The sequence below is a fragment of the Botryllus schlosseri genome, chromosome 15 (genome assembly GCF_051294905.1).
Source record: "Botryllus schlosseri isolate E-star chromosome 15, Bs_hap1, whole genome shotgun sequence".
Taxonomy (NCBI): domain Eukaryota; kingdom Metazoa; phylum Chordata; class Ascidiacea; order Stolidobranchia; family Styelidae; genus Botryllus; species Botryllus schlosseri.
The window spans coordinates 19,860,514-19,882,156 of NC_137250.1; the positions used below are offsets into that span (position 1 = coordinate 19,860,514).

Here is a 21,643-nt window from a genome sequence, read left to right on the forward strand (position 1 = left end):
CTATGATCATGATCATGTAGTTCTTGTTCTGGTTGCGGATTTTGAAAAGTGATGGGTTCTAGCTCTAGTTCTAGTTGCGCATTTTGAAAAATACAGGATTCGACTCCTGCGATTGTCATAGTAAACCAGCAGTAGCCTATATCTCGATTCTCGAGACGCCTGGAGAGCAGTGATGAACGGATATTACTTTCTGATAATCCGAATCCGTCCGATATTTCGAGTCTCTAAGGAACGATCCGTTCGAATCCATACAATATCAACCAAAAATCCATGCGAATCCGCATAATGCCGTCCAGAAGCAGAAAAATCTGAATCGAATAACTTTCCGTAGAATCCTAATTGTGCATCTGAACAGAGTATAGTCTTTACAAAGGTTAGGTTTAGCTGATTTATATTTGAATCTTTGACAGAACAGCTTTAGAGTGCTAGCAGTCCTATTAGAGCAGGGGCTGGCAATAATCACTTACGCGCACACCGTGCATGTGATGATTGTGTGTCCGTTAGCGTGCGAGAGTAATTTCGTCAACACGAGACAGCTTGCATTACTGGCATATACGGATGAACTCCACCCTAATGAATTGATATCATTGGTAGACACCTCCATTGTACATTTTACCAGAGGCGCACAACATATATATGGTCCGCGAATGGGGTTTCGAGCGGCGTGCAGACAGTTTTCGGTCGTGCATGATAATATGGACGCGGTCACAGTCTGTCGCAATTTTTACTGCTAGATTACTATACGTCAAATTATTTTGACTGCAGATTATTTTTTTCGGACACAAATAATAGTGATTATTGGTACGCAACAATGGTATCTGGCTCTTTTTCTCTTGAGCTACTCTCTCGTTTCGCCAGACAGCATTATTGCGTCCCAATGCCAATCTCCATAACAATGAAAAATTCGAGGCTGATTGTGGGAGTTCCAGGAACAAGAGCGGAATAAAATTTATATTTTCGTAATCAGTGGAGAGTCAGCTTTTAATTGATACCCGTTTTACCAAATTGAATACTCGGCAAGCCGGTCAAAAATGACCGTCAAATTGCCTGTAGCCAAATGGAAATTGTGACGTGTTACAATTTCACTGAGGCGTGAGATTTGCATGTGTCGACACAGGTCACTATGCTGTCAGTGTCCACCAGGGTTGTAACCAGGTCACAAAGCTCCGAGTCACAAGTCAATCTCACTTTTATAGTTTTGACTCGAGTCAAGTCGAGTCATTTTCAATCACCATCGAGTCAAGTCCGAGTCCAAGTCATCGAGCAGAGGTTCGAGTCCGAGTGATGGGATTATGACTCGAGTCCGAGTCCAAGTCGTTGTGTTGACCGCTCAGTTTCCAGTCCTAAGTCTTGCTAAACCCACTTTTATAACTCTGTTTGATGACATCGAATGGTTCGCGTTTATAATATACTAATTTTCCTCACTTTTAACAGTTTCTGGTAGCATTTTCAAGTACCACTACCAATAGACGAAATCCCAATAGGGTGGTGACTTTACTATTCTTCGAAATTACCATGAAATGTCGGTCTTGGCCGTCTGAGTCGCGAGTCACATGACTTGGTTCGAGTCGAGTCGAGTCATTTCCTTTTTTTGAGAAAATGACTAGAGTCAAGTCGAGTCATCATCGTGACTCAAGTCTGACTCGAGTCGAGTCATGACTCGAGTGATTACAACCCTGGTGTCCACTGTCCAGCCCTACTCGAGATCGACTCGAGAGTCGAGACTACAGTGGGGACTACAGACTACAGACTACAGCTGTTTACACAGATTCGCATGAGTGATTTCAGTGTCAAATGTCGTGAATAAAATTCGTCTAATTTGTATTTTGGTGGGGTTCGGGGGAATGTGGAAGAGCCGGCCAGCTGATTTCTGATGTTGTAGGCATTGCTATAGAAATTCTTTGGCGAGAAACTGGAGTGCTCTGTAATTGTAAGTAGGCCTATCACTTTGTGCTGCAATTAATGTATTTGCAGAATCGGAAATAGACGTAAGAGTAGACCTATATACGTAATATTTCGTATGGTAACGCTAGTAGCCGCATTGCTACAGGAGAAGAAAGATTCTATTTATTATATAAAAATAAATATAAAAATTAAAGATTTTCTGTTCACCCCATGAAAGTGTTTGGTTGTCTATAGAAACGGTGTTCACCAAATTTGGTTCTATTTCGACCAGTGGAAGCGGAGTTATTGCCGTCGAAAATTCGGATTATGAATAAAATAGTATTTATGGTGAGCAATTCTTTAATTATTTATTATGGTGGTGCCCACCGTAAATACTATTTTATTCAAATCCTAATTTTCTACGGCCAGCGTTCATTTTCCGATTTTTGATCCATCGGTACCACATCTCCCCTACACCATGACTAGCGATCATGTTAGCAAGACCGAACTGTCCCGTTCTAGGTCTTCTGAGAACCAATAACTGATACGAGGTACAGTACAATATGACCCTAATGTATAATATCTTTATACAGCATAACGACTATGCAAAATACGGGTAAAAACCACTTTCACACAGTGTTCAGTGAATATGAAACAAATTCTCTTGACTATCGTCATTCAGACTCTGATCCATGCTGCTTTACGTTCGCTTAAATCTCCTTGCCCATCACCGGATCTCCCGACAGCGACTCACAGAAAGAGGGTACTGGCGAGAATCGACGAGGGTCTCCTGCGCACAAAAAATATTAGGTTTAGGGGAAGCACAGCTTGATATCATGTGAAACACGTTATATAGTGACATGTTCAATGGGAACATTGTTGATTGGTATCATGGGGAACACTGGTTCTCTCCGATCGTAAAACGAAGAAGCGCCCAAAATTGAACCAAATTTGGTGAACATCGTTTCTATAGACAACCTAACACTTTCATGGGGTGAACAGAAAATTTTTATTTATTTATTTTTATATAATAAATAGAAACTTTCTTCAAGTAGCCAGTACGATTTGAGAAAAGAAGTCATTTTTGAAGACCCCTAATGCACAGTTGCACACTGAATGAAAGTAATAGAAGATTATATAAAATGATAAGCGACAACATAAGGTGGCAAGTAACGGAAGGCAAGATTGATATGTCAAGTCGTAGTCCGGTAAATGTTGAGGGCTGATCAGTATTCATACGCTGTCGTTAGCATGGTAGTTTAATTCCCAAATGAGTGATAACTTATTCGAATTATGCCAAAGCAACATTCCGCTCCATCAATGTGATTGAGTGCGGTCGATGGTTGCAATCTTATTGAGCCTGTCAAATGCCCTTGAAATCGAACGTGCAATGACTATATATAAATATAGGCTACTTCTATAGTCTTCCATAGATATCTTTATACATTATGTAATTATGTTCTATATCGTCAATTATCATTTATATGTAGCTACTTTAGAATCCGTCCCGATGCAGACATGAGAAGCCGCAGCAATTCCGGCGTGAAGCTTGACAATTACTCGAGACTGATCCAGAAAACAATATTACAATTCCAGGTTTGTTTTTACGGGATGTAAACCTGGAAATCTGTTGTGTTATCACAACTATATCTTCATCATATTATTGTCTCATTACTTGCAAGTGATTTGAGAATCGATGTAATTTAGACCCTAGTTATAAGCAACGACAACATTGGCGGTGACATAACTGCTGCTCCATTGTAATGATGAAGAAAAATGATACCCGTACATGTACGTACGAACACCAATTGTATTTGCAGATTATCTTGACATATATATGATTTTTAGTTGCATTATAAAGATTATCTTGACCAAATGATTAAAAAATTGATATCAACTGCATGACATGCCATTTCGAGGTCTTTGTTACAAACAAATCATTCTGACACATTAACTTTTACGAAATATATTACGATATTAGCCGATTAGTCTGTAATTTAGGACCCAGTGACCGGACTGTTTCCTGCGGAGAAGAACAATCCTCATGCATGGGTACGCGATAACTTGTACTCTATCCAAGCAGTATGGGGCTTGGCCTTGGCATACAAGAAAAACGCCGATTTGGACGAAGACAAAGCCAAAGCATACGAATTGAGTCAGGTCGGTAATTAGCAGCTTGTTCGGTTATTCACACATTTAAATGTAACATTGTGAACGGTGCAACTGTTGTCGAAGGGAGTAGTTGTTAAATTGCTCGCATGTTCATAGGAGTGTGTTAAATGACACTCTAAATCACTGCTCTGCAACCTTGTTTAGAATGATGCACTCTTCAAAGTTGTAGCTCTGACTAATGCACCCCTGTTGAATCGTAAGATATCGATGTTCATACTGCTTAATCTATCTGACTAAAAAAAGGTTATCACATTCACCCGGCTGCCACATATTTGGTCCAATACAGAGGCTGATTACTGACATTGAGTTGACAAAATTACAAGTCCCAACCACTGATTTCATGTGCAATGTTTTCCATGCACCCCTGTGCACCCTTTTGTACTGGAATGCGTGTGCCTCATGCTCCCTGGCGTGTGCGGGCACACCTGTTGAAGAGCACTGCTCTAAGTCAACGTGTGTGGTTAAAAAAGTATTTAAGTAAGTCAGGAAATGCTTTGAGTTCAATAGATTTTTTTGCCAATAACTAGTCACAACTATCACGCTTGTCTCAGTATATCAACATAAATAACACAGAATGACCAGTAGACATACTTCTCCATAAATGTTATCTTATAAAATATTTCATGATTGGAATATAGGAGCTTCATCAATTGATGGCAAAAATGTAATATTCCAGACTTAGTTAGACCAATTTGTATTGAAGCATATATCATAGAAGCCTGAATACAAAACCAATAGAGTACAAACGTGGTATTAGAGGCAGCGTATCAAAGTACTAGGAAAAAATAGAAGCCGTTTTTGTACTTGCAACTTCTGATAATGTCAAAGAGCTGAAATGATGGCTGGACGCATAAACAAGAATCACTAACGGCTAATGCTCCAAATTAGCATAGAATCCATAGATGTATCGGAGTCGTCATCGAATGGACGAGTTATACATACATAACTCATGCATATCGATTGAACAATGTGGGTCATTGCCAGTGCTGAGAAACATCCATTTGTAACATGCGAGACATCCTGCACACAACGCTTTACTTTCAAACCTCTTCATTCTTGACAGAGTGTGGTGAAGTGTATGCGTTCCCTGTTGAACTGTATGATGCGGCAGGTTGAGAAATTAGAACGATTCAAGGTATGGTAATGTGTTGTGAAATCTATTCGTTGGGCGTCTGCTTAGATTTACTGGTTCTCGTGATTTTATCTCATTATTCCTTGCTTGTTCAGAATTCGGGAGTCCGGCAGTCTCGGGTCCTTTTCAAATTGTGATGCAGATGTTCTTGATTATGTTTTTAGTAGGATAAAAAAACTTTTAGCTCATATAACTCGAGAAATCATCAAGTTTTAGTTGTGATAAGCAATTTTGGAATATTTTGAGCTGAGCTACCGAGTGTAATGATGTGGATATTGGGATTTATTTTGTGTATTTGTTATATTCCTTTGTCAACTTTTCATTTGCAAATGGGAGATTGCTGTATTGATAGTAATGAGAATTATGTATATTGTGCAGTGTGCACACTCCGACATGCTATGAAGTGAAGACACTGTATTTGTGTGCATTGAAATTTCGCATATGACACTGAAAAACTGTCCATATTATTTGTGTCAGTTCAAAAATTCTCAAAAACCTGCAGGTTTCTTTGCTTGACTTCCGTTGCAAGCTAGTGAAAATCACTGCGCTTATTTTCATGATTAGATAGATATCTATTTCTACTAAGGCCGCCTAAGCAGTCATGGTTTGGTGTATGAGTTTCTTGTCTCGGTAAACTGAGATGACATTTGTTATCTGCACCCAAGAAAACTCAATCCACCAACGAAGCTCTCCATGCCAAGTACAATCTGCACACTTGCGGTACGGTAGTGGGAGACAAAGACTGGGGCCACCTTCAATTAGACGCGGTCGGTCTTTTTCTGTTAATGCTCTCGCAAATGACTGCATCAGGTACGGCGCAAGTGAATGTTTTGTGATCGGGCTCCATGTTTTTCATTGTATGATTCTATTTTAGGAATGTCGCTGATATATAGTCTGGACGAGGTCGCTTTTGTACAGAATCTGGTGTTCTACATTGAGACGGCGTACCGGACACCCGATTATGGCATCTGGGAAAGAGGTGATAAGACAAATCATGGTGTGCCAGAGTTGAATGCTAGCTCTGTTGGTATGTGCAAGGTAAATTTGAGTATTAAGTAAGTTCAATGTTCTATATTGGTTCATTGCATGAAGTTTATGTAAATTACAAGCCTAGATACTGACTACCTCTTGACTAAATTCAATCATGTTATCTCAGGCGGCGTTGGAAGCGATTGATGAACTTGATCTTTTCGGCGGCCGAGGTGGCCCGCAATCTGTGATACACGTTGCTCCAGATAAGAAGGCTCAATGCCAGGCCATTCTTTACAGCATGCTGCCCAGGGAGTCGAATTCAAAGGTGACGAGATAGCGTAATCGTATAGCATCCGGCTTCTTGATCGGTGGATGCTGGGTTGAATCCCCAGTCAGGTCTCATCAAATACTTTAGCATGGAGAGCAAAAATCGTGGTGCCAAGTCAATAACCTATCTATTATGAATATAATACTTGTTGTGCATTGAAAGAGGCGGCGCATTTAACTGCCTCTCTTACTGTCAAGGAGGTAGACGCAGCGTTGCTGAGCATTGTCGGCTATCCGGCGTTTGCCGTCTCGGACGAGAACCTCATCAAACGGACCCACGACACGATACGCGAGAAGCTGCAAGGGAACTACGGCTGCCGCCGGTTTCTGAGAGACGGCTACAAGACTGCCAGGGAAGACCCGAATCGACTGCACTACGAGCTTGCCGAGTTGAAGGTGACATTCCTGAATAGTCAGTCAGTCATTTATTGGGAATTCAAAAATACCACGAGGATGGGTATATAATGAAAAGATAGGAGAATGGCGAAATAACTTGGGGTAGTCTTTAAGTTCTTGGTGATGTTTAAATCACATTAAAGGGGCACTGCACTCTATAATTTATGTGGTCTCAAATCTCAAATTGAACACACAGATCAAAATATTTTTTTGGGCGCAGCCATTTTCTTCAGAAGGTCACCGTAATGGAGCTGCAATTAAATTTATTTTGGATAAGGGCCGTTCCTCTCCAGCTGCCGCGGCTGTGCGTCATCGTTGCTTCACCCGTTGCGAAATTTCTGGCGCGATATCTTACTCTCACTCTTGCTCGACGCGATTGGGCACTTGGGCAGTCACGCAGAGAATGAACTTTAGATAGTTGTCAGCCGATATTACGAAGGAATTAGGTCTTACACACCACGGCGATTTAGTTTCGTTAAGTTGGCGTATAGTACCGGTGCTCAACGGACAATGTTCAGTCAAGGAGAATTTGTGTCTGAAATATATGGATTTAAATCAAGAGTAGTGTTTTAAGAACGAAAAATGTAGTTTCAATACTTATTTTAGCAGTTGGAACCTCAAAACTTCGACGGCCGTTATCTCAGCATCGAAAAATATGTTGCACAAGTATTCATGGAACGACTTTTGTGTCAAATAGTGATCTAGCCGGAATCGTCACACAAGTGCTAGGAAAGAGTCATGGGGCAAAAAATGTAACACGCGTCATTTGCCTTGTAGCCTAAATATATATATATGTATTTTCAAGTCATTATTACTGTTGTCGCGTCATCATAGGTGATACTCGATTAGTAATACAATTACCCATCCAACAGGTTTGCCCGGCCCTCGAACTAAATCCTTGGGAATGTTCAACCGGTTTATTTCTGAATCCTTTGTTGATGTTCAGCTGGTTCCAAACGGAATTCCCATATTTAACTTGACATTATAATGTACTTGAGTACATTTGCAAATCGAAACATTCTCAAATAGCCATTGCTATTAAATTAGGCTACGTAAAATCAAGTGCCTGATTGAGTTGATTTCGTACTGAGTACCACATTTTACGATGTCATTAAAGTACAACGAGAGTGTTTTCCTGTCCAAGGTGTTTGACGATATCGAGTGCGAGTGGCCGCTGTTTTGGACCTACATGATACTGGACGGGATCTTTTTCAAAAAGCACGACCAAGTCATGGAGTACAAGGAAGCCCTCGACGAGCTTCTGGTGATCGACAACGGCGTGAAAGTGCTGCCAGAGCTGTATACCGTTCCCGCGGAATTGGTGAGAAGGAAAATGGAATAGAAATTATTGCACCCGTAAATCTTGTATTTGCCTCTCTGTCCACCTGACCAATATCGCAAAGTAACAATTCTAGGACTCGTTTTTCCTGAGAAACTGTTGAGTATAAGTAAAAGTAGTTTATTATCATCACATAAGGACCACCTGTGCCTATATCCACCTCTTTAGAAATTTCAGTATCGGCTAACTCCGATACATTCAATGATGTCATCACTCGGAGTAGCCTTCTAAGTGAGCATGCCTTCAATGCTGTTCGATTGGATTACAATGGTTTGCCAACCCTGCCTAAGTGCACAGTGCATATGCTGGAAATAGTGTGCCTTTTCTCATTAGCATATTGGCCTGTTTTAACTTGACAGTGGCCTGTGGGTTTGATGTGTATTCGCGATATTTTCAAATATTGAGCCGGTCTATTTTTCAGGTGGACGCTGAGAAGCAAAACCCGCACTCTCAGGAAAGGGTGGCAGCCGGCAAAATACCTCACCTGTGGGGCCACTCTCTCTTCGTCCTAGGGGAGCTGCTTTGGGACGGGTTTCTAGTCCCGGGCGAGATAGACCCGCTCAATAGGCGATACGTGACGTCGCCGAAGCCGGACCTTGTCGTACAAGGTAACTGTTTTTATTTTTTAGGCCGGTTTTTCGCGGCAGCAAATTATGAGATAGACACGCGTACTTTTTTGTATATTATATTCATATTGAATTGAATACAATTATTTACGTTTGATACTCGTCATTAACTAGTGGAGAATTGAGAAGAACATTGCATATCAACAATCGTATCACCCAGAGTAACCAAGTCACAAGGTTCCGAGTCTTACGTCGGAGTCATTTTCAATTCACCGAGTCCCGTCCAAGTCAGGGAGCAACGGGCCGAGTCCAAATCATAGAGTTTGATGTTCAGTATCGCATTCAAGTCAAGGTTCAAGTCACTTCTGTGAAAGTCTTGAGTGACATCGAAGGCCTCGGATTCATAATATATAGTCCTACTCATTTTTCTAGCTCGAAACATGTTTATTCAAACAGATAAAATACAGTTTCTGGGCATTTTTTTCAATTATCCGTCCCGATATACGAGACTTGAATAAGTCATATAGAATGTCTCGAGTCATATGACTTGGTCGAATGGAGTCATTTTCCATTATTAATATGATGACTCGAGTCACTACAACCCTGATGTCACCAAATCATGTCATCACCAGCATGAAAATTGAGTGAAAGATTTCTATTGTATGCTGAAGTTCTATAACTCAAAGATTCTCTTCAAACTTATCCTCTTACAGTGGTACTGCTGTCAGAATCGCCTGAAATACAGAAGACGTTGATGGCTTGCGACATTGAGACGAAGACCGTCGAAGAAATAGCACCTATCCGGTAATGCTGCGACTATGATTTGCCAACGCTTGCAGGGCAGACCTGGCAACATGAAGTGGTCGCGAGTAGGGGCGTCCAGCCTGGACGCTATCAGAATGTCGCGTATATCAACCAGAACTTTTAATTAATGGCGGTAATTTGAAATATATATCCCAGAGGCCACATAGATTGATATTCGCAATTGACTCTAGTCAAGTAAGAAAGTAGGGCTTCCGCTCCAACATTCCAATTCATGATGCTTAACCGGCATCTATTTCCTTGCATTTGCAAAAAATGTACATGTCTAGACTCATGGCATCCAATTCTTCATGCATTTTCAGGGTCCAGCCGGCGAAATCTCTGGCCAAAATATATTCCCTGCTGGGAAGCAATTCAAAACTGGGACTTTCCGGAAGTCCCAGCAACACCGTCGGCGTGCTAGGCACGAGTAAAGTTTACGGCATACGGGGACACACGTTTCTCTTCACACCGCAGGTACAGCGGCAAGTTGATTGCTGACTGCATATAAGGTTTCAGTTTTCTCTTCCGTCAGTTCTTAGATCAAAAGGACTTCTACATGGCACTCGATGTCGATATGCTGATTGATATTATGATGACGGAATTGCAGTACTTGTCGAACCATTGGACGATGTGCGGGCGGCCACTGATTACTTTCACTGTGACAAAGCATAGCGTTGGTGTGTTTCATATGTTTGATGCTTCAAATGTGTTGAGATTGTCATTGCGAGAAAAATCCGACTCAGTTTCCGAAGAAAATGGTTGGCATCTGTCTGGGGCATAATATATATAACCGATACAACAGTAAAAATTTGAGTCGTTGTGGTTAGCGGGGAACAGTATTGATATATTGTTTTAAAATATGATTCATATACATTGGGACATTTCTTTGCACCAATCATTTAGTCATGTTTAGTCAAGGACAGTAAAGTTTATGTACAGAAATTTGCCTTGTGGAAAATGGGCAACTCAATTTCCGTATCTGGCACAAGCTTGCCTGCAGTATGGTGAGAGTAGTCAGCGTTGCTAATCAGTAGAAGTAGATTCCAAGACATATTGAAGCTCTTCCAAGAGGAAGAAGAAAATGAGAGGTCTTGAAACTACATAATCGAAAGTGTAAAAAGTAACTAGTTTATCTAAAAAAGTAGAGGTGAAGTAGTCTTAAAACCTTTTTGAGATGCTGTTGATTCGATACATTTTTCTTTAGACGAAACTGGCAAAGTCCACCCTCACCTGGTGTCCACCATTAAAAAGATATCCGGCGGATATTTCAACGGAGTCAGGTGTGTTGGAATGAAGATTTCTTTACTTCGACATCCGTAATTCAAACCCTCACTATCAAACAGGGTGGTGATGGGAGATCTGCAAGCTATGCTGACCACGTCTTGCTACACGGAGCTCGACTTCCTTCGAGCCGAGACTTGCCAAGGTTCGTATGTACCCAAGCGTAGGACGCGTTCTACTCGTAACCATGTCTTGAATCTTATGCAGTCGGAGATATTGACGGCTATCTCGGCGCCCCTCGGAAGTTGAACCAGGCGTCGTTGCACGATGATATCTTCAAAAGCGAAAGTATGCCGAGCGTACTCCTCCAGAAAACCGAAGATTTGCTCGGTAATTATGGGAATGCTTTGTCGTAGTGGTATTGGGAGTGGACTAACTGTGTTATGACTGCGGGACTTTGGCTGAGCACAAGGATTCGAGTACCCGAATCTAGAGTTGTAATGACTCATGGCTCGAGTGGCAATTCACGTGCGACTCTATCAAGCCCTATGGCTCAACACATGTCTATATGACTTGTTCAAGTCTCGTATATCACGACCAACTTAGAAACTGTCTTCATCTGTTTCAATAAACATGTTTAGAGTGAGAAAAATTGGTATATTATTGAATCCGAGACCTTGGATATCACCCAAGAGTTTCACAAAAGTCAGTTTAACCTGACTTGAGCTTGATGCTGAACACTTGAACACTAGACCCTTTGACTTGGACTCGGACTTGACTCGGTGATGAATTGGAAATGATGCGACTTGACTCGAGTGCAAACTATGTAACTCAAATTGACTTGATTACAACCCTGCACGAATCCGACTCGATTATCAGTAGTAACGTCTTAAGCGCAGTGTTAAGAGTAGATTGTTTGGAGTAACGAATTGATATGCTCTTAGCACTAAGACTCTTTTCAATGAGAATCATGCATTTTCTTCCTATTGTGGAGAGTTGAAACCGCGATTGGACGTATCACAGCATTGAAACATTTTACCATGAAATGATCATGGTCAAGATTTCATGGTTTTTGATGATATTTAACTTGCAATATTTTACTTGTGGCCGCATGAAGGTTCATTCAATACACGACTTGGGATTGAATCATTCTAATACTCAGTTTTGCCCCAGCTGAATTTGCCGGTTAAATTGTTTAGAATTCCCTGATACAGCGGAGTGTGCACAGTAGCATCATACAATTAATCATCGATAAATATTCTGCAGGAGGAGATGGGTCTACTTTCCATTTTCAAGGTATTAAAAAAGGAAAGGAAGTCCTTTGATTTCGTTCAGATCGCCGTATTAACCGAGCTGCTGCTTCACTATTCGTTATTAATCACACGTAATTTGTAGATAGATAAAATAATCCGGCATCTTGCGTATCGCATGCTTTATTGATGTTTCGACTGATATTGCTATTGTTGAGTGATGTATTCGCTGTAGTTGTAGATTGTCATGTAGTTATGACGCGACTGGCTGCATGTGATTGTTAGCGATTCGAAAATGTTTTTTTGCATGCAATATTATTACTGATTTTCATATCATTTCTCTATAAACAGTGCTCCACATAATTTTACTTGGCGTAAACCTGACGATTCACTGATCTTGTGTGCAAATAGCCTTTTTTCATTCAAATAAACAGCGAAATTCTAGGACCTTCTGCTGCTGTGTTTGCATTGCGTTAGGATTTGTTTGGTTGTGTTTTTGCCTCTAGGGACTTTTGTCAACATTTGAATATGATTTACAGAATTGGGCTCTGCGCACGATTTGCATCTGGTTAAGCACGGGCACACCGTGCTTGGTAAGCTGATTGAGAAAAACGAAAGTCTTCAAAGTGTGGACTCCAGGTCAGTGGTAATCAGAGGTAGCCATAGTTTGTTTTCGAGAAGAATTAGAAATAACATCGTGATTCGTATGCCAGGTGCAAGTAGCCTGAAATCATAAAAACTTGAGTATGTAAGGCCATAGGCTAAGCCTACTTGATGACTCCAAAAATAGAAGTACTTCATTACTGACCATATCTGGCTCTTATGATGTTTTACCATGTGTGTTGGCATGTTTCAGAGGAGGACTTACCTCACTTAACTAGTTAGAGATCTGCTCCGATAAGAAGTACTGAGACTACTGACCACCATGGTATGGTACTACACAATACACATATTAGCAATTCTAGAAGTGCTGATGGCTCACCAAGAACTAAGTCAATAAGTGGCGATCATCAGGAAACAGTACCCAATCCTGTGTTGCTCGTAAAGCCCAGCGTTGTTTGCCATACAGTAACACAACGTTCCCTTTTCACTATACACGTTCAGCACGCAATCTTGTGCTAAACTGAAACCTAGATGGGCTTGATGATGCAAGAGCATCTTGTCGTAATTACAACACCAAGATTATGTTTATTTGGGCGCAATGTCATTATACTGGCCAATTTCTAGTTCTAGTTTTACGTATTGATCAGGTGTATAGTTTTTATCTGCTCCAGTTTAGCCATCTATTTTTGAAAATATCCATGTGTTTCATGCCGGGCATTCCAAAATTCTGCTTTACAGTAGTGAACGACTCACACGCATGGGGCATGTTCTAAATGCCAGATCTAGAACTACTAGATTAAATAAATCTTCATCTGAAACATATCAATACACATAACACTCGAAAAGAACCAGAGGTGATCAGGATCGAAGTACTTCTACTTGATCATGATCGGCGTTTTCGGCAAAGCTACATACCTTGTGCACTTAGAATTTGAGAAATAGTTCTGTGATGAGTTAGCATCACTTTTTGTGAGTGAAACTATCATAAGAACCAAGAACAACTTACTCAAATACTTATACCTTTCATTCTCTAATTCCACTTAAAGTAGTTTTCATGTGACTTGGATATTCATACCTCGACTTGTGGTTGAGTACCAATGCTGACCACTTTGACCCCCGTTGATAAAGCTGATTTTCTTATGACGAAGGAATGCTTTCTGTGCCACATACGACTGTATGTCCTGGTATCTCAATGATAACCATCCCTTCGTTTTGCAGTAATTCTCTAATATCAAGCGACGTTGACATTGAGTCGTTACTGCGTCAACTCGTGAACTCTGAAACCACGATCGGCGAACGGGCCGACATTTTGCAGTATTTGTACATTCACAAGTAAAACGCGATGGTAAAGTTCTCGTTGTGGACATGAACGAATGCCCCTGTCTTTTTGCCATAGAGGACCTAACTGGGACACTGGCATTGGAGGAGAATGCGGCATGCCAGTATTGGAACTAGTGGAAGACTTGTATGAGGAAGCTGGCAGGAACAGGAATTGGCTTGTCGTGAGACAAGTACGTTGATTGTTTTGTTTTGATATCTTTTCGTAGTTCCTGTGAACCTACAAATCATTCTTGCAGAACCTGATGTATATTAAGCTATTACAGTCGGTGAAATATGTATTTGACACTGTCCTGAATATAGGGAATTACCAACGGAATTGATGTTCATTTTGTTCGAGGTACCACTGGCGTTGGCACACGCCATTTATTGATCTCCTGTGATTGTGTTGTAGGTTACCGGACTTCTTAAAAAGCGTGTGACCGGCCTGTCACAATCCGTGACCGATCTTCTTGTGCGTCAGAAGCAAATTACCGTCGGCTTACCTCCAGAACCAAGGGAAAAGACCATCACTAGGTTTTTGGCTTTGCATTCAGTGCCCGTGTAATATCTGTCTCTATAGGACTATCATTGACGTTCATTAGTCTGCCTTAAAGTTGTGTTTTCTGAGCCATAATTACATCATTTTGACTGGAGAGAGAGAGAGAGAATTTATTCGGTCCATGAACATTGATAATACACATATAGATAAATACAAAGCAAAGTATATATAATTCAGAACCAGGCTGTAGCGAAGGGATCGGGAGATCATCAAGTCAGCTACAGCCTGAAAGGATGGTTGTAATATGAAACTTATCACATAATATAACACATTTGCAAGCAAAAAATATAACATATACGCAATGTATCAGAAACAGATGAAAAACTAAGTGGGATCACAGTAGGTAACCTGAATAGACGAGATAAAACAATTGCACTGGCTACAGGAACACAAACTAGGCAAAGAGATGCTGATTGACACATTTATTAAGAATGTTCATATTTTCCTACAAGATATTCGTGAAACATTTGTTTGAAGATATGGAGTGGTTTATCTTTAATATGGGGTGGAATGGAGTTCCATATACGAGGACCTTGGAAACTGATAGTCTTAGGATGTTCTCGGGGTAAGAATAGATTCATAGACGAGCCTCGGGTATTGGTGGTACCAGTTTCCTACTCAAATGGGGTTTAGTATGAATATTGAGGTTTATATGGGATATATGTTTCATATTAGTGTCAGTAATTTAAGGTTCTAATTGCCTGTGTGCCAGACTTGAGTCATCATATGTTCAATAGCTATATAGCGTCACTATATGGATGTCAGTCGTGAGACATATAGCCATGATACAATCAACTTCTCAGTATTGAGATACAAAGAGTACACTCCAAACTTTATCATTTATACAATTACTTTTTCAATATTCAGCAACAAAAGTATACACTTTAAAGTTTGTCATCACTACAATTACTTTTTCTGTCGTGAGCCACAGCAGTATACAGTCAAAACCTTCTCGACGCCAATTTTGCCAATTGCTGTATTATGTTCGCTATGCTATCATTCCCTCAAGCCATTTCACAGGGACGTTAAGTAAGACATGTGTAGTGATGAATTGAATCGAACGAGTTGACTAAAGATTACTGGGAATGTATCAATATTTTTAACAGCAATATTTAATAATGGCTGATAAGATTGCTATTGTATTGCATGTTATCACATTACATTATCATGAAATATCTGAATCAAACGTTCAATAGATCCAAAAACTGTACTTTGTGTGAAATTAGTCTATTCTCAGCGACCCAAACCTTTGAAAACCCTGCTCCCAACAGCCAGCTATACAGATAAACTAGGAATAAGATATAATCAGTGTATGTTATTTGTCTTCAGGCCTCTTCCGGTTGAGGAGCTACACGGTCTACTTATGGAGGCTTTTGGTGAAGATACAGACATTGCAGTGCTCACTCAGGTAATTACGAAGCTTGCTTATTTTGTTATAACAGAAATAATGCCTTCGTATTGTTGATTTATTCACTCAAAAGCTTTTTGACCGACTCTCATCAGTAGCGAACGTAATATCATGATTCAAATTGGAAATGTAGGAAATGATTCTTTCAGCTTTATGATCGTAGGTTCCAGGATTTTCAAATGAAAAAGAAAACCGCCACGGGCAACTTTGGAAAACTGATTGTCACTGTTATGTTTGGCGTATTCATGATGGGGCAAACAATGTCGTCCTATAGCAGAATTCCAAGCAGTAACTTCATCATAATCAGAAAGTGGGTCAACAGACTACCGTGATTGAGTAGCATCTTGCTTTGTTTTTTCTGATTTTCCATGGAGCGATTCTTTACTGTGAACACGGAGATGTGCCAGCTACATAATGATTATCATCATAATTGTTTCACGCAATTCTGACGTTCTGAATGGCTTATTTATTTTATTGAAAGTACCTTTGGCCGGGCCGTAGTATCCCGGAGACGAACATTATACCACATTATCTCCACAACGTAACAGTACTTTGACCTGTTATGGCTACAGCTAGGCGAAATCAAGTACCTGAGTGATTCGATTCTGAGTCAACTAGTTGAGTACCATGTATTGTCAAGTGTGCATTAAGTATGTGTCTTTCTAGTGGCCACAAGAAAAATAATACCAGTTTTATGTCATCAAAACTAATTTCGTGATTAATGATCAATGCCCTTTCTAAGAATACATGTGGCTTTGTGTAATATGCTTTGGACGCTGCGTTGCCACCAATCGAGGTTTTAATTCTCCGACGGTGGGAAGATAGTATCGAAACTGTATATCTCGTTGGTAGGCTACATCACTTAGTCAGTCGCAAAGGACGCTCGATAAAATTGACTGTCTAATCATTGTGCCCAACAACAGTTATGCGGACCTGTTTTTGTTGAAATATAGATATAGGCCCAGTCACACCATTTCTCTACTGCGTTTTAGGAGATCATCATCTACCTCGCAATGTTCATCCGTTCGAACCCATCATTGTTTAACGATTTGCTTCGACTACGGGTCGGTTTAATCATTCAGGTCGGTATCATTTGTGTGCGAATTTCTATATTCAATCTGCTCCAACACGGTCTCGTTACTTTCTAGGTTATGGCGAGCGAACTGGCCCGGCATCTGCAGCTGTCCGGAGAAGAGGCGTCCATGCAGCTAATGAGTTTGAGCCCGTACGAAATGAAGTGTCTCATCCATAACATATTGAGCGGAACAGAATTCGGAATCACAAAAGGTACGCTTTTTAAAGGGAGAGTGTGAATGTAGATTGTAGAATAGATAAAAGTGGTCAACACTCCAGCGCCACTTCTTTGAAGTCTACGTACTCCAGTAGCAGCGCTATTTGTAAATAAACAGTTACAAACACAAAACAAACTAATGCGAAATTTGTAAGTTATAGAGAAAATCTTTTTGTCTGGATAAAGATATTTGGTCAATTGAATAATGGTAGACTAAAACACTTTAAATGGAACAAAGATCTGCCTCGCGCAATGACAGTGAACATATTATCATTATAGTGTTGTGCACAGGCGAGGTTTTCACTTAAATGTTGACCAATCGTACCGTATACTGCAAAGTTTGTTATTGTTGCCATTGTTCCAATGCGAATATCATGGTCTGTGATTTTGATTGTTGCGTCATACTTTCCCTTTTTGGTTTTACTTTTAAATCTGTTTAAATCCCTTTTAGTGTGCCGTTAACTCTTAAAAAGAGGCACCCGAAAAGTCTCCGAGTTCAATAAAAATTCTACTGCAATGGACTTTGTTGTTGTATTGAAATCTACATTCAAGTTCTCTACCACAAACCAGCTATTTAACCTTAACAACAAGACACATGACATTGAATATACGTAAATTATTTTTTACTCTACAAATTTGGAGGTGTGGAATCCAGAAACTAGGTTTTTTAGATTTCAAATTTTTCGTGTTTGATGTTAAAAACCTTGACAATAATTGTGGTTGTGGCCTCGTGGGTTCTAGTACTGATCACCGCCCAATTACCAAGGACAGCTCCTACAACTTTGCAGTGTAATTTATTAGCTCATTTTCGTGCGCCCCTTATCAAGAGTTAACAACACACCACATTAAACCGATGTTCTTTTCAAAATCACGTTAGCTCGCGCGCACTCCACTTACGCCGATATATCCGCAAAGACGCCGGTGTCTTCGAAGGTCGACAAGACAAAATTCAGGACGTTGAAAGCAAAACTACGGGTAGGTTTACGACGCCAGTCACGAGGCTGTTTGAAGAATTTTTTTAGTAGTAGCAGCTATTAAAAATCCTCATGAACACACTTTCATTCATTTAGAAAAAGGAATTATCGAGGTCTTTGTCGAAAGGGGTTGAAAACAAGGAAGCCACGTCAGAAGACCCAGTACTTACCGACTCGACGGGTGCAGACCAAAGCTCCGAAGACGAGGTGTGCGCAGTGCGCGTGAATTGCAATAAGCTGGCAGAAACAGTGTCGTCAATTTGTATTTATCAACTTCAAACAGGGATAATGGATTGGACATATTCAAATCCAAATCTAGAATTAATTTCGTATCATGTCGAAATCCAGTAATGGCTGAAATTTCTTCTGAAGTCGCATGAAAATTATTAGAAATGTCCATTGCAGATCCAGCTTCAGAATTATCGTGAAGAAGTTAAAGTCCTTCGCTCTTTCCCCTATTGTGTAAAACCATATTTCGTATCAATAACTCAATCTTCACAAAAAAATTGATAAACTGTAAATGCGAATGCGATTTCCCTAGCCACTGTGATAGGAAACGTTATCGCTATTTCCATACAATGTGTTACGTCCGGGTGAGCAGGTGTCCGGCGAAAAACGTGGCCAGTGGACGCGACGCCGACGTATCGACGGCGCCCTGAACAGAGTCCCGCTCAACTTCTATTCACGCGTCTGGAAACTGCTGGAAAAATCGTTCGGCCTCATGATCGGAGTGCACTACGTGCCGGGATACGTAACGAAAGAGGTACAAGCTTCTGTTTGTCCTGCGTTTTCGGCCAAAGATTTTGCGCCGCTGTCCCTGTTTAGATAGAGGCAGTTAGCGTCGCTATTTGAGTAGAAGTAGAACTAATTCTGTTAATTTCTACTCTAGCACCAAAAGAAATAGCTACCAAGGCTGTTTCAAATGGAAGTTGAAAATGAAGGGTCTGGAAATTAGTGAATGGACTTAGTCTAGGAGTCATATACTATTAGTGCTTAATCGGAGGGTTTTGCTTGCAAAGTAGCAGTTTTTTACATTGCGACAAACGCTAAATAACTAATAACACTAGAAATAGGTGTAGATATCGAAAGTCTAATTCGCCATATCGTTTTATGGGGATATTTCGGCAAATTGATATGATAATTTTGCTCAGAAAAGTGATGCGACCCCGTCCCAAAACCACTTCATAGTTTGCAAAAGCCGAAGTGCAACAAATCAGTCATCTTCTGTCAAAAACTGTTAAGAAGTGGAAGTAGTCTGTAAGCATAGCAGCTCAAGCAAGTATTTCAATTAGGCAACACATACTTTGTTACTGACCAGCGACCACCTCTTCATTTAGATGACCGCAGGAGAGCTCAAGTTTGCCTTGCTCGTGGAAAACGTGCTGAACCACATCCCGCAGCCTGAATACCGGCAGCTCATCGTGGAGACGATGGTGATACTTTCGTTGATCTCGGACGCGCGCGGGGTGCCTTTTCTCAGCGACAACATCCGAGTGGATCAGATACTGGACAAGGCCAACGCGCTGTTTTACGAAGATATGGTGAATATGATTTTGGCTTGGGCGATGAGCATGGTGTATTTCGGTGAATATATTCGTTCGCTATCGTTGCTATCAAAGATGGAAATAGTGGATTGCTACATTTTCAGAATACTCAAGTAGGTTGCACAGTTTTTTGCTCAATTACAATTTTGAAAAGTAGTTTTGAGATAACTTTGCATCACTGTTTTGAGTGAAATTGTCATAAGAGATGCACCGAATATATTCTCACAAATTCTACCAATTTGTAGTTCCATTAGTCATTTTGCATTAGTCGCAAAGACACATCTTTTTATTTCGAAAGTAGCCACCTTTGGTACCAGTGACCCCTCGTCCAAATCTACTTTTCAGAACTACTTGAGTAATTTCTATACCTTCACTTTCTACTTCAACTTGTAGTGTGACATGTCTTGTATATTGCTACTTCTACTTGTAGTGATTAGAGATTCAACGGGCTCTGGACAGTGCCAGGATGAAATTTTTCTGAGGAGGGGTGGTGAAATTATTCGACAATAACATGGGGTTATTGATTTGCTGCAAAAACACAATGCTGCGATGTCTAGGTCGGAAATTTTTCAAACCAACTTGAGATTTCTGTGACTTATCCCCCTGCACTTTACTATCCTTCAATTAATTTCGATAGAACTTGCTTGCTTTAGTGAACAATAATTCCGTGATGACTCAGCCACGGCCACTTTTTAAGCCCATTGGAGTAGTTCCACATTTCCACCTGGCAGTGGATTAGGCGACTGCTTTTGTCAGGTTATCGGTGTTCTAAATTTTCATACTTTCACTCAGGTCAAACAAGGCGCCGCGGAATCGCTTCTGGGGAAAGACGTCAGCTCCGGCATTTGCCTCGAGTTCTATGACTGCGCGCCGAGCGGCACTTACGGCACGATGAGCTATTTATGCAAGGCGGTCATAGAAGCGTACTCTGATTCGTTTCCACAATCTATTCAAGAATGCCATATTAGCTGATGCTTGACTATCATCGGCTATTTTTAAATTCTTTTATTGCATGCTTTTAGCGAATAAATCAGATAGTTTTTCTCTACTGGGCGCGTTAGTGTGGTTAGTGTAGTTAAGCAAGATAGATCAGTCATGAGCCGTCGTACATCATAAACAGGAAGAAAAAATGCATGACAAACTTGAGCAGTTGACTGATTTATAGAATATTTGGTGCAGACCGTAGTTGATGACATGCGAATATATATTAAATCCACACATACACGTGGTGCAACCATTCAAAATATGTATGACAAAGGGAACGACGTGATAATGCGCCTAAAAATGACGTAAAGAAAAAAATGTAGATGAAATTAGTGAAAATATAACAAACTATTTCCAGAACTGGGAATAGTGTAAAATAACATAATCTGGCCAGGAATTTGCGACAATATTAGAATTTACAGAGCATAGAAATATGGTAAATTGTTTTTGGTGTTCGGGGATGAGTAGTGACTTATGATTGATGTCTGTAGCTTGATAAAATACTTCACGACGGATCGTTTTCGATACCAGAGTTTGATTCGTGCGCGATAGAGTCATATCCGCTGCAAACTCCGAATTCAATACCAAATATATTTGCGTTGGTAAGTCGTTGCCACGTTGAAAATTCACCCGACTGTACTGTACAGCAAACGGACGACTGAACTTACGTAAACTCGCGGAGTCGCGTCACGCATAAACGCAGCTCGGCAAATAGCTTCCGCATTTGTAGCACTGGCTGCAACTTGACGTACCGGTCGCTGAAAGTGCGGATACGCTGCAACGCTAGCGGCGTCGATTTCTCTTGTCTTGAGGTCGCTATCGCACGACTTTCAAGAATTCCGGATAGATCAACATAACATGATCACTTAGGGGTATTGGGAGCTCCAATTAACTGTT

The 21,643-nt window shown here is 40.6% G+C and overlaps 1 protein-coding gene across 5 annotated transcripts; it reads left to right on the top strand.

The window, feature by feature from the left end:
• The first annotated feature begins 1,778 nt into the window (after positions 1–1,778).
• LOC145456787 (phosphorylase b kinase regulatory subunit alpha, liver isoform-like) lies at positions 1,779–20,810 on the top strand. Of its 5 annotated transcripts, none has more exons than XM_080334897.1 (29): positions 1,779–1,930; positions 3,384–3,480; positions 3,886–4,044; positions 5,120–5,191; positions 5,854–5,998; positions 6,063–6,226; positions 6,345–6,485; positions 6,686–6,883; positions 8,028–8,204; positions 8,644–8,830; positions 9,502–9,592; positions 9,913–10,066; positions 10,125–10,269; positions 10,797–10,872; positions 10,936–11,018; positions 11,081–11,203; positions 12,080–12,119; positions 12,601–12,702; positions 13,885–13,998; positions 14,063–14,177; positions 14,399–14,520; positions 15,875–15,953; positions 16,946–17,035; positions 17,102–17,240; positions 18,122–18,219; positions 18,315–18,425; positions 18,820–18,981; positions 19,556–19,875; positions 20,555–20,810. In XM_080334897.1, exons 2-29 carry the CDS (start codon positions 3,403–3,405, stop codon positions 20,655–20,657), a joined length of 3,588 nt encoding a protein of 1,195 aa, XP_080191023.1. In that variant the 5' UTR covers positions 1,779–1,930; positions 3,384–3,402; the 3' UTR covers positions 20,658–20,810. The 5 variants fall into 5 exon arrangements, with proteins under 5 accessions (XP_080191023.1, XP_080191026.1, XP_080191025.1 ...); XM_080334900.1 differs by having other exon boundaries at positions 19,556–19,759; XM_080334899.1 differs by having other exon boundaries at positions 12,080–12,109; positions 12,603–12,702.
• The last annotated feature ends 833 nt before the right edge of the window (positions 20,811–21,643 follow it).